General features: G+C 57.9%; 1 protein-coding gene across 2 annotated transcripts in view; it reads left to right on the top strand.

Annotated features, from left to right (window-relative positions):
• The first annotated feature begins 2,889 nt into the window (after positions 1-2,889).
• MED12 (mediator complex subunit 12) overlaps positions 2,890-12,172 on the top strand; it is a 72,044-nt gene continuing 62,761 nt past the window's right edge. For both annotated transcript variants that reach the window (XM_054040151.1, XM_054040150.1), the window contains exons 1-9: positions 2,890-3,040; positions 4,352-4,456; positions 5,418-5,609; positions 7,091-7,250; positions 8,772-8,947; positions 9,136-9,246; positions 9,794-10,048; positions 11,493-11,639; positions 12,030-12,129. In XM_054040151.1, coding sequence (XP_053896126.1) covers positions 2,942-3,040; positions 4,352-4,456; positions 5,418-5,609; positions 7,091-7,250; positions 8,772-8,947; positions 9,136-9,246; positions 9,794-10,048; positions 11,493-11,639; positions 12,030-12,129 — 1,345 coding nt within the window. In that variant the 5' untranslated portion in view covers positions 2,890-2,941. The remainder of the gene's footprint in view (positions 3,041-4,351; positions 4,457-5,417; positions 5,610-7,090; positions 7,251-8,771; positions 8,948-9,135; positions 9,247-9,793; positions 10,049-11,492; positions 11,640-12,029; positions 12,130-12,172) is intronic.

The raw sequence follows: 12,172 nt of genomic DNA, 5'->3' as shown, positions 1-12,172 counted from the left end.
GGAGGGGGTGTGGGCTCTGGGGTGGGGCGGGACATGAGGGGCTCAGGGGGCAGGAGGGGGCTCCGGGAAGGGGAGGGGGTGTGGGAGGGGGTGTGGGCTCTGGGGTGGGGCGGGACATGAGGGGCTCAGGGGGCAGGAGGGGGCTCCGGGAAGGGGAGGGGGTGTGGGAGGGGGTGGGGCGGGACATGAGGGGCTCAGGGGGCAGGAGGGGGCTCCGGGAAGGGGAGGGGGTGTGGGAGGGGGTGGGGCGGGACATGAGGGGCTCAGGGGGCAGGAGGGGGCTCCGGGAAGGGGAGGGGGTGTGGGAGGGGGTGTGGGCTCTGGGGTGGGGCGGGACATGAGGGGCTCAGGGGGCAGGAGGGGGCTCCGGGAAGGGGAGGGGGTGTGGGAGGGGGTGGGGCGGGACATGAGGGGCTCAGGGGGCAGGAGGGGGCTCCGGGAAGGGGAGGGGGTGTGGGAGGGGGTGGGGCGGGACATGAGGGGCTCAGGGGGCAGGAGGGGGCTCCGGGAAGGGGAGGGGGTGTGGGAGGGGGCGAGGGCTCCGGGAGGGGGCGGGACATGAGGGGCTCAGGGGGCAGGAGGGGGCTCCGGGAAGGGGAGGGGGTGTGGGAGGGGGTGGGGCGGGACATGAGGGGCTCAGGGGGCAGGAGGGGGCTCCGGGAAGGGGAGGGGGTGTGGGAGGGGGCGAGGGCTCCGGGAGGGGGCGGGACATGAGGGGCTCAGGGGGCAGGAGGGGGCTCCGGGAAGGGGAGGGGGTGTGGGAGGGGGTGTGGGCTCTGGGGTGGGGCGGGACATGAGGGGCTCAGGGGGCAGGAGGGGGCTCCGGGAAGGGGAGGGGGTGTGGGCTCTGGGGTGGGGCGGGACATGAGGGGCTCAGGGGGCAGGAGGGGGCTCCGGGAAGGGGAGGGGGTGTGGGAGGGGGTGTGGGCTCTGGGGTGGGGCGGGACATGAGGGGCTCAGGGGGCAGGAGGGGGCTCCGGGAAGGGGAGGGGGTGTGGGAGGGGGTGTGGGCTCTGGGGTGGGGCGGGACATGAGGGGCTCAGGGGGCAGGAGGGGGCTCCGGGAAGGGGAGGGGGTGTGGGAGGGGGTGTGGGCTCTGGGGTGGGGCGGGACATGAGGGGCTCAGGGGGCAGGAGGGGGCTCCGGGAAGGGGAGGGGGTGTGGGAGGGGGTGTGGGCTCTGGGGTGGGGCGGGACATGAGGGGCTCAGGGGGCAGGAGGGGGCTCCGGGAAGGGGAGGGGGTGTGGGAGGGGGTGTGGGCTCTGGGGTGGGGCGGGACATGAGGGGCTCAGGGGGCAGGAGGGGGCTCCGGGAAGGGGAGGGGGTGTGGGAGGGGGTGTGGGCTCTGGGGTGGGGCGGGACATGAGGGGCTCAGGGGGCAGGAGGGGGCTCCGGGAAGGGGAGGGGGTGTGGGAGGGGGTGTGGGCTCTGGGGTGGGGCGGGACATGAGGGGCTCAGGGGGCAGGAGGGGGCTCCGGGAAGGGGAGGGGGTGTGGGAGGGGGTGTGGGCTCTGGGGTGGGGCGGGACATGAGGGGCTCAGGGGGCAGGAGGGGGCTCCGGGAAGGGGAGGGGGTGTGGGAGGGGGTGTGGGCTCTGGGGTGGGGCGGGACATGAGGGGTTCAGGGGGCAGGAGGGGGCTCCGGGAAGGGGAGGGGGTGTGGGAGGGGGCGAGGGCTCCGGGAGGGGGCGGGACATGAGGGGCTCAGGGGGCAGGAGGGGGCTCCGGGAAGGGGAGGGGGTGTGGGAGGGGGTGTGGGCTCTGGGGTGGGGCGGGACATGAGGGGCTCAGGGGGCAGGAGGGGGCTCCGGGAAGGGGAGGGGGTGTGGGAGGGGGTGTGGGCTCTGGGGTGGGGCGGGACATGAGGGGCTCAGGGGGCAGGAGGGGGCTCCGGGAAGGGGAGGGGGTGTGGGAGGGGGTGTGGGCTCTGGGGTGGGGCGGGACATGAGGGGCTCAGGGGGCAGGAGGGGGCTCCGGGAAGGGGAGGGGGTGTGGGAGGGGGTGTGGGCTCTGGGGTGGGGCGGGACATGAGGGGCTCAGGGGGCAGGAGGGGGCTCCGGGAAGGGGAGGGGGTGTGGGAGGGGGTGTGGGCTCTGGGGTGGGGCGGGACATGAGGGGCTCAGGGGGCAGGAGGGGGCTCCCAGGAAGTGGCTGGAATCTCCCCCTGGTTCCTAGGTGGGGGCCGGGGAGCCCCTGGCCAATGGGAGCTGCGGAGCCGGCGCGGGCCCCGGGGCCAGAGGGAGGTGCCGGCAGGTCCCTGCGCCGCCGGCCGGACTTAGAACAGCCCAGTCAGCAGTGAGACGGGGACACGTGGGGGGCGAAGCGGGTCACGTGGGGCAGGCCGGGCACGAGGCTGCCGAGCTGGCCGCTAACTAGGCGCTGCCTAGGCGGGGAAACGGGCGCTGCTCCGCTCGGCAGTTTCCGTGAGTGCCTGGTGCCGGCTCGGGAAGCTCCGGCCTCGCTCGGACATTTCCGTGAGTGCCTGGTGCCGGCTCGGGAAGCTCCGGCCTCGCTCGGACATTTCCGTGAGTGCCGGGTGCCGGCTCGGGAAGCTCCGGCCCCGCTCGGACATTTCCGTGAGTGCCGGGTGCCGGCTCGGGAAGCTCCGGCCCCGCTCGGACGTTTCCGTGAGTGCCTGGTGCCGGCTCGGGAAGCTCCGGCCCCGTTCGGACGTTTCCGTGAGTGCCGGGTGGCGGCTCGGGAAGCTCCGGCCCCGCTCGGACATTTCCGTGAGTGCCGGGTGCCGGCTCGGGAAGCTCCGGCCCCGCTCGGACATTTCCGTGAGTGCCGGGTGGCGGCTCGGGAAGCTCCGGCCCCGCTCGGACGTTTCCGTGAGTGCCGGGTGCTGGTTCGGGCCCACTCGGGTGGTTCCGCCGTTCCTTGTTGTGGCCCGGCAGTGTCTCTCCCCCAGCCTTGCCGGCCCCGCCAGCCCCCCCCCGGCGATGGCGGCCTTCGGGATCCTGAGCTACGAGCACCGGCCCCTGAAGCGGCCGCGCCTGGGGCCGCCCGACGTCTACCCGCAGGACCCCAAGCAGAAGGAGGTGCGGGCCGGGGGCGTGACCGGGCCTGGGGGACCCGGGGGGGGGGATGGGCCCCGTCGCTGAGGGGTCCTGTCCCCGGGGGGGCAGGGGGGGGATGAGCCCTGTCACTGAGGGGTCCTGTCCCCGGGGGGGGGGGTGAGCCCTGTCACTGAGGGGTCCTGTCCCCGGGGGGGGGGGATGGGCCCTGTCACTGAGGGGTCCTGTCCCCGGGGGGGCGGGGGGGATGGGCCCTGTCACTGAGGGGTCCTGTCCCCGGGGGGGGATGGGCCCTGTCACTGAGGGGTCCTGTCCCCGGGGGGGGGCGGGGGGGATGAGCCCTGTCACTGAGGGGTCCTGTCCCCGGGGGGGGCGGGGGGAATGGGCCCTGTCACTGAGGGGTCCTGTCCCCGGGGGGGCGGGGGGGATGGGCCCTGTCACTGAGGGGTCCTGTCCCCGGGGGGGGGGGGGTGAGCCCTGTCACTGAGGGGTCCTGTCCCCGGGGGGGCGGGGGGAATGGGCCCTGTCACTGAGGGGTCCTGTCCCCGGGGGGGGCAGGGGGAGATGAACCCTGTCACTGAGGGGTCCTGTCCCCGGGGGGGCGGGGGGGATGGGCCCTGTCACTGAGGGGTCCTGTCCCCGGGGGGGGGCGGGGGGGATGGGCCCTGTCACTGAGGGGTCCTGTCCCCGGGGGGGGGGTGAGCCCTGTCACTGAGGGGTCCTGTCCCCGGGGGGACGGGGGGGATGGGCCCTGTCACTGAGGGGTCCTGTCCCCGGGGGGGGCGGGGGGGGATGGGCCCTGTCACTGAGAGGTCCTGTCCCCGGGGGAGGGGGTGAGCCCTGTCACTGAGGGGTCCTGTCCCCGGGGGGGCGGGGGGGGGGATGAGCCCTGTCACTGCGGGGTCCTGTCCCCGGGGGGGCGGGGGGGATGAGCCCTGTCGCTGAGGGGTCCTGTCCCCGGCGGGGCGGGGGGGATGGGCCCCGTCGCTGAGGGGTCCTGTCCCCGGGGGGGCGGGGGGGATGGGCCCCGTCGCTGAGGGGTCCTGTCCCCGGGGGGGCGGGGGGGATGGGCCCCGTCGCTGAGGGGTCCTGTCCTGGGGGGTGTCAGGGGATGAGCCCAATCGCTGAGGGGTCCTGTCCCTGTGGAGATCAGTGGATGAGGCTGGGAAGTTGCCCTCCCTCAGTGAGGGCTGTGGCAGGGACCAGTAGGGGAGGATAACCTCCTTTCTCTCACTGTCTAGTCCCGTGTCTCCAGGCTGGGCTACCAGGGGAGCTGCATGGCTTGTGTAGAGCTGCACTGCCATGCAGCGTTCCCTTACTCCTTCTCTTGCACAGGATGAGCTCACCGCTTTAAATGTGAAGCAGGGTTTCAATAATCAGCCAGCAGTCTCTGGAGATGAACATGGTACTGCCAAAAATGTCAACTTTAATCCAGCTAAGGTGAGATCCCTGCAGGGCTTTGGGGGCCAAGCCCCATTGCATCGAGTCCCTCTTACTAGGGTTCCTATGGGTAGGCCTTGTTCTTAATGATTTCTGCACCCAGACTGGTGATAATTAGTGTGGTGGTTCTAGATCTTGGCCCACAGCCAGGGTCTTTGGGATAGGAGTTCTAGGGTGGACAGGTTTACACTCTTGTGATGATCTGGCCTATCGCCTTCCCAAGGCTAAGCTCTAGGAGTGTCTATCCTTCTTTGTGGTAGTGGGCTGCTGTGTTCCCAACCTCGGTGGGAGAGTAGGCTGCTCCTCCGCTCCTGACCCACAGTGTCAGTGATGTGGTGGCAGAGCTTTATCCACAGCTGTTGATAACTAGTACCTAGATGCCCCATCCTGACAGATTACTGGCTCAAATTAAGTAGGAGGTTAGAACATCAGTATTGGCTTGATGCAGGGACATTGCTGTGGTTGATAAGAAGTTGTATGTTTGGAAGACAGACTTCTCTGTTGGTGCAAACACAAAGCTGGGAGTCATGAGATGCCTGTGCCTCAGTTTGGCCTCCTGTACAATGTGTTAGTGCTCACCAGGCCTCCCTCCCACTGATATCCTCGGATGGAAGGCCATCAGGAAGTGCCAAGTGTTGGGTTCTTCTGCCAAGGAATTAGAGACGTTCATTCCAGCGGTGCTAAACCAGGCTATTTTAGCGCTGCAATTCAGAAGTTCCCTTATTGAGGTATTGTCAGTCCTACTGCAGATAGTCGTCTTGTTGATTGAAGTAAAGGGAGCCATTGGCTGTTTTTGGTGATTGGGTTTTGGAAGTTCATGCTAATGAGACTTTGGGGATAATAGCAAATGTATGTAACTAATTAATATAGCCAAGCCTCTCCCAGAGACTAACAAGGGGTTAGTGTGTAGCTCACAGGACCCAGTTCTGTGAGAGGCTTCTTACTCTCTTCTCTTTTTCAGATTAGTTCAAATTTTAGTAGCATTATTGCAGAGAAGCTGCGCTGCAACACGCTGCCTGACACGGGAAGACGGAAACCTCAGGTGAACCAGAAGGATAACTTCTGGCTGGTGACAGCACGCTCTCAGAGTGCCATAAACAACTGGTTCACAGATCTGTCTGGGACTAAGCCCCTCACTCACCTGGCTAAAAAGGTATGTTGCAGGTGAGGCTGCCAAGAAAGGTAGAACATGTCCTGTCTGAGCTCTTCCCTCACCTGGTTTTGTGGGTATTGTCTATTTTTGAAGACTGCAATGGAGGTTTTGCGGTTAGAAGAGGTTTGTTCTCTTTCCATATCAGATTGGTTATAGTGCTCAGAGTGTGTGTCCAGGACCATCTTGGGCTGCCTGTGTCCTCCACAGCTGTAGAGCTAAGGTTCCCAGTTATTCAGAGACGAGTCTAAACTTTGTCTCATGGCATGTAGAGCTTGAATGTTTCATTTGAATTTCGATTGCTTTTAGGGGAACTGCTGCCGCCTACCTTTATTGGCCTCATGCTTAGATGAGGGTAGTTCATGCTGCTATGGTGTTTTCAAGTTCTCAAAGATTGTAGTGAGATTGTCTAGCGATAACTAGCTGAATGACTTCCCACACTCCTGTGTCTGTGGCAGCCTTCTTACAGGGAAGGGCTTTGTGTATTGGCCTGGGTTAAGGGGGGGAGGGATAGCTCAGTGGTTTGAGCATTGGCCTGCTAAACCTAGGGTTGCGAGTTCAATCCTTGAGGGGGCCATTTAGGGAACTGGGGTAAAAAAATCTGTCTGGGGATTGGTCCTGCTTTGAGCAGGGGGTTGGACTGGATGATCTCCTGAGGTCCCTTCCAACCCTGATATTCTATGATTCTAAGAAGAGCATTTACATTTCTGTGCTTCAGAAGCTAGGCCTTGATGCTACCATAGTGGAGCTGGAATGATGAATTCTCCCAGAGCTGGATGAGGAAAGAAAGCTGTCTTCTGTAGAGGTGGGGCTATAAACAGGGGGCTTGTGAGCCTGGCAGTGGTTGTGGGGAAGCTTAGTTCCTATCGTTGTAGCAGCAGAGTGTATAATGTAGAGGCTAGAGCAGAGGTAGTCAATTTATTTTTTGTCAAGGTCTAAATTTCTTAGTCCAGGTATAATCAAGGTCCAAATTCCAGAGAAAATAATAAAACAACAATGATAATAAGTAAATAAAGAGATTTTGGGGTCCATTCAAAAGCGTTTGGTGGTCTGGATTTGGCCCATGGTCTGCCTATTGACTACCTCTGGGCTAGGGTTTGCCAGGTCCTGGAGTTCAGGGCCCCTGCGGGTAAAAGTCAGTTTTCACAGGCTGTTAGTGTGTCTTTTGTACTTACACACTTCTTGATTTGTTATCCACCCTTCCCTTAAGAACTGTGTTTATGACGGACCTGCCTCTTTGCAGTACCTTTCCCCAGTTTCCTGCTTCATTTCTCATGTGTTGCACTTCAGCTCTGGTACTGTTGCCTGCTGACCCAGGAAAATGTTCTTTATGTTGTAAGTGCCCTGATGGAATGGCGCAAGCTGTGTGATACTTAGTTTGTGGACGGTTGTCCAGGCACAAGGGTGGTAGTGGATGTTACTCTGGGGTGATTCCTTTCTGGATCCTCAGAAGCTAGCTTTTCCCTTTTTCTGTTCTGTTCTAGGTACCCATCTTTAGTAAGAAGGAGGAGGTTTTTGGTTACTTGGCAAAATACACTGTTCCAGTGATGAGAGCAGCCTGGCTGATCAAAATGACTTGCGCCTACTATGCTGCCATCACAGAAACTAAGGTGAAAAAACGGCATGTCATTGATCCCTTTATCGGTAAGTGACTTGAGTGGAGTCCTGGCCTTTTTCCTACCAGGTTTTCTCTTCCTTGCCTGTTGTTGTGCTTGCACCTTCTCGATAGAATAGAAGTCGTTAAGGATGAAAAAGATCTATTTGGCCACATCTGCCCTAGCCGGGAGGGTATATGCAGTGTAGTTGTAGCCAGGTGCGTCCCAGGATGTTAGAGAGACAAGGTGGGTGAGGTGACCTGAAGAAGAGCTCTCTTTGGCTCAAAAGCTTGTCTCGCTCACCAACAAAAGTTGGCCCAATAAAATATATTACTTCACCCACCTTATCTCTCTAGCCAGGAGGGGGCAGCACAGGCTTCCTTCTACTGGATCATGACTGCTGTTTTCATTCTTCTAGTTACATCCCAGGCAATGGGGCTTCAGCCTGTTCCCTTGGACAACAGACAATACATCTTCCTGAGAACGAATATTTTCTGATAGTCTTTCACAGTTCACTCTCATGACTCCTTCTTACACACTGTTTGTTCCTCCCCTGAACAACTCCATTCCTTTCTTGGTGTTTACACCTTTAATATATTTGTGGATTGTTATGTCTGCCCTTAGGTGTGTCTTAGCCAAGCTAGACAGATTGGTTTAAGGTTATTTCTCCCAAAATGTATTAGCTGCATTTCCCCAACAGAATCTCATTCTGTTATTTCCTGCATGTTTCCAGCCACGCTGGGCCTCTTTGGATCATAGTTCTGGCTTCTGTGGAATTCCAGGATCCTTCCAATTAGCAGCATACGGGAAAGCCTGTCTGTTATGGTTTATACTGCTGCCCATCACGATATTATCTGAGCACTTACCACGTAAAAGAAATAGCAAGAGGACTTCATGAAGTCTCTGCTCCTCTCTCTTTCTGGGACAAAGACTACAGTCTAGCTTTTTTTATTTTATTGGGTTGGTTGATTAATATGTTTGTTTACAGAGTTTTGTTTTATTTAATCTCCTGATCTCTGGAAGTTTTTTCCATAGCTCAACCCCTTCAAGCATGCTTTATTCCCAGCTCTCACCTGGGCTTTGTGATCTGAATCATCCCAGAGGAGCCAAAATAACTTGACAGTTCATGGAATGAAATTTGGGCTTAATGTAGCTGGGACATACTTTATTAATTGCTTTGAAGATTAAGACCAAGGCCTTGAACATGTTGCTGATCCCATCTCTCAGATCACTAATGGGGATGCTACATCAGGCTGTCCTGACCCTGTCCCCTCCTGTTTCCCTTCATCCCTTTGCTCTTGTCAGATCTTCAACAAAGGCGTTTAAGGAATCTTCCTTCCTAGCGAACTGCCGTCCAGTATTTTGTGTGTTAAAGACCTGCTTTAAAATGCAGTTCAGAAGATGTCCCTTGTTCTCCACCTTTCCCTGGAACCCACAGGTGTATCTCTTTCCTTGTGGTTTTTCTTCCATCACAGGAACTCTTTGACTCTCTCTCCCCCTGCTTGGATCAGCCCTCTCCCATTCCTCTTCCTGCTTACCTACTCGCTGATGACTGTCTTCTTCATTCCAGAGTGGACACAGATCATCACCAAGTACCTGTCAGAACAGCTGCAGAAGATTTCTGAGTTCTATAGGCAGCTCTCTGGGCAGGGTTGTGGTTCACCATCTGGGCCCATGCCACAGGAGGTGGAGCACGCTTTGAAACAATGGGACTACAATGAGAAACTGGCTATGTTCATGTTCCAGGTGAGGTATTGAAGGGAGCTGCTGGCTGGGGTGGGGTTTGCAAGGGATACTCAAGGCTCAGAAGTAATTTGTTGTTGCAGAATGTAGTCCATCTCTGAGCCCCTGGGTGGCCCAGCAGGAGGAATAGGGGTAGAATAGCTCCACGATGCTCTTCCTTTGGTCCTCTCACTCTGTCTGTCTGTCTCCAGGACGGGATGCTGGACAGACACGAATTCCTTACCTGGGTGCTTGAATGCTTTGAGAAGATACGGCCAGGAGAAGATGAATTGTTGAAACTGCTCTTACCTCTGCTGCTGCGGGTGAGCTTCAGGAGAGAACTACCTCCTCCAACACAGCTCTGGGGAACACAAGCCGCCTTGCACTAGCCTGGGGTGTTTTCCCAGCTGAGTGCCTTCCCCCCACATTAGCCACCAGCTACCAGAAGGGAATGCTGCTTATCCCACTGCTTTCTGCTACTGCAAGGGGCTTTGTTCCAGCTCCTTGTCCCTGCCTTACCTGTAATGGCTGGACTCTTGATGGCAATAGTGTGTTCATTGGATGGAACTGAATAGAAGTGGCTTTTCTCTTCTGCTCCCATGGCTGGTTACACTAAACCCCCAAGCTCCTGAGAAGGCAGGGGCTGGGTGCATTGAGATCAAGGGAGATGTTGCCCATGGTGCTCTGTGAATCTCACTGGTGCTTAAGCAACATTGTGATGACATTTTCCCCAAGGGTTCCCCTGCTGTTTAGGCCTTTGCTCTGGGCGAGGCTGTGGCCCTATCCGTGAGGCACGACTGCATAGCATTGGCTCTGGGGACTTCTCTAGTGTTGCTTGGAACTGGGATGGTTTTTCCTTCTTCCCCACAGTACTCTGGAGAGTTCGTGCAGTCTGCATACCTGTCCAGGCGCTTGGCCTACTTCTGTACCCGCAGGCTTGCCATGCAGGTGGACGGCACGGGTGGGCACCTGCCCCACATCCTATCCGCACAGACAGGAGCTGCCCTCCCGTCAACACCCGCCCCTCAACCGGCTGCAGGAAATCCTCCCCCTAGTCCCTTCAGTGACTTGCTGCTCTGTCCCCAACACCGCCCGGTGGTATTTGGGCTCAGCTGCATTCTACAGGTAGGGTTTTGCTGGGTTAATATCAGTGGTGAAGGAGGCTGGAGCTCTGATGGGTCAACAGAAGACATTCTGGTTAAAATATTAGTATGATGCAAAATCAGCACAGTACCTACTAGAAACTGGCTGGCTGGTAGAGCGGGGATCATCACCAAGAGAGTGTTTCTAGTTGGATCCCACAGGCACCCATTGTTGGCCCAAAACTCTCTAATATTTTTATCAGTGATCATTCCTGGTAAAGTTTGCTGATGACACAGACTAGTTGAGATGGTAAATAACGATGATGGGTCCCTGGGCGCAATACGCAGTTTAATATGGCAAAATACAAGGTCTTGCCTCTGGGAATGCAGAATGTAGGTCACAGTTGAAGGATGAAGGACTTTATTCTGGAAAGCAGGACTTGGAAAAGGACGTAAAGATAGGACTTAATATAGGCCTAGGGAGGTGGTGTTACCTCTCTCTGTAGCATTGGTGAGTCCATTACTGGGCTGCTGTATCCTGTTCTGGTGCCCACACTTTAAAAAGGTTGTTGAAAAACTGGAAGCAGTTTAGAGACAAGCCATAGTGATTAGAAGAGTGGAAAGCCTGCCTTGCAGTGAGTGACTGAAGGAGGTCAGACTTTTTAGCGTACTGAAAAGTATGTTAAAAGAAAGGTGTCTTGAATCATGGTCTATCAGTATCTACCCGCATGCGGAGAAGATTTCTGATAGCAGACGGCTCATTCATCTAGCAGAGAAAGGCAGAACAAGATGCAGTGACTGGAAGTTGCATCTTGATAAATTCAAACTGCAAGTCTGGCATAAATTAACCATTGGAACAAGTTAGCTAGGGATGTGGTAGATTGTCCATCACTTGGAGTTCTTATATCAAGGCTTGTTGACCTACTGAATCAGAAGTCCTGGGCTTGGTGTGGGAATCCCTTGGTGAAATGCTCTGTCCTGTATTATGTGGGGTGTCTGACTATGGAATCTGTGTAGCAACGAATAAGAAACCCTGGGGCTCCAGGATTTGGGCTACACGCATCCCCCATCACGCTTCTGATTTATTTGCTAGTGAGTCCTCTCTGTGTTATTAATGTAACTGCCATGGCCGGGCTAGCCGGGGAAATTCACGTAGTGTTATTGTGGGTCTTTATGAGCTGCATGCACCAGCTTCTCTCTAGCCTAAGGCAACATGAAGTTTTGGCCTGGGCTACTTAAATGTGTCTAGTCTAAGTAAGCCAATGCAGTAAATGCTGGGTAGCTTCCTGCGTGGAGAGAGGGCACCTCTGTACCCCAGCACACTCTCCAGCCTCGAAGCTCTTTCAGATGGGAGCCTATTCATAGGTGTGGTGAGGCTGAGGCTGGGGAGTGTCTGTACGGTCTGGGAACAGCCCTGCCGGGTGCTCTCGGACCCAGGAGTCAGGCTTGGAGATGCTCAGCGCTTCTGCTTTGGCTGTCTGCTGCAGAGTATCATCCTGTGCTGCCCAAGCGCTCTGGTCTGGCATTACTCCCTGACTGACAGCAGGATAAAGACTGGCTCTCCACTGGACCATCTGCCTATTGCCCCCTCCAACCTGCCCATGCCCGGGGGAAACTCGGCCTTCACCCAGCAGGTGAGCAGCTTTCAAAGGAGGGAGTGTTGGGGGCCCAGGACGTTAGCACCTACCCCAGTCCATTCAGGCTTATCTCTCCATATTAAGCAACAACACCTCCGGCTGTGCTCCTGCCACTGCTGATCCTGAGCAGCTGAGGCACTGAGAGATGCAGGAGGCCTCTCCTCCCTTTGTGCTGCAAGCAGGGCACCCATGGACCTGCGGGGTGGGCAGACTCTCTTTCCTTGTGCCTGAGGCGTCCAGCGCCCCACTTGGGGATGGGCGGCGTCTCTCTGGCCTTGTGCCTCAGGCAGGGCAGCTGGCATTCCCTGGGTTCTGCTGGCAGCTCTCTGTGCTGCACGTCTATTCTGGCCACCCTCGCATGTGTTTATGGAATTCCTTTGCCTTTAGGTTCGGGCGAAGCTCCGTGAGATTGAGCAGCAGATAAAGGAGCGTGGCCAGGCAGTTGAGGTCCGCTGGTCATTTGACAAGTGCCAGGAAACCACTGCAGGTAACTTACTGCAGGATCTGCAGTCTCTTCTCCCGGTCCCTAG

Source organism: Malaclemys terrapin, chromosome 9 (assembly GCF_027887155.1).
Source record: "Malaclemys terrapin pileata isolate rMalTer1 chromosome 9, rMalTer1.hap1, whole genome shotgun sequence".
NCBI classification, from domain to species: domain Eukaryota; kingdom Metazoa; phylum Chordata; order Testudines; family Emydidae; genus Malaclemys; species Malaclemys terrapin.
This window is presented reverse-complemented; position numbering and strand designations above follow the sequence as displayed.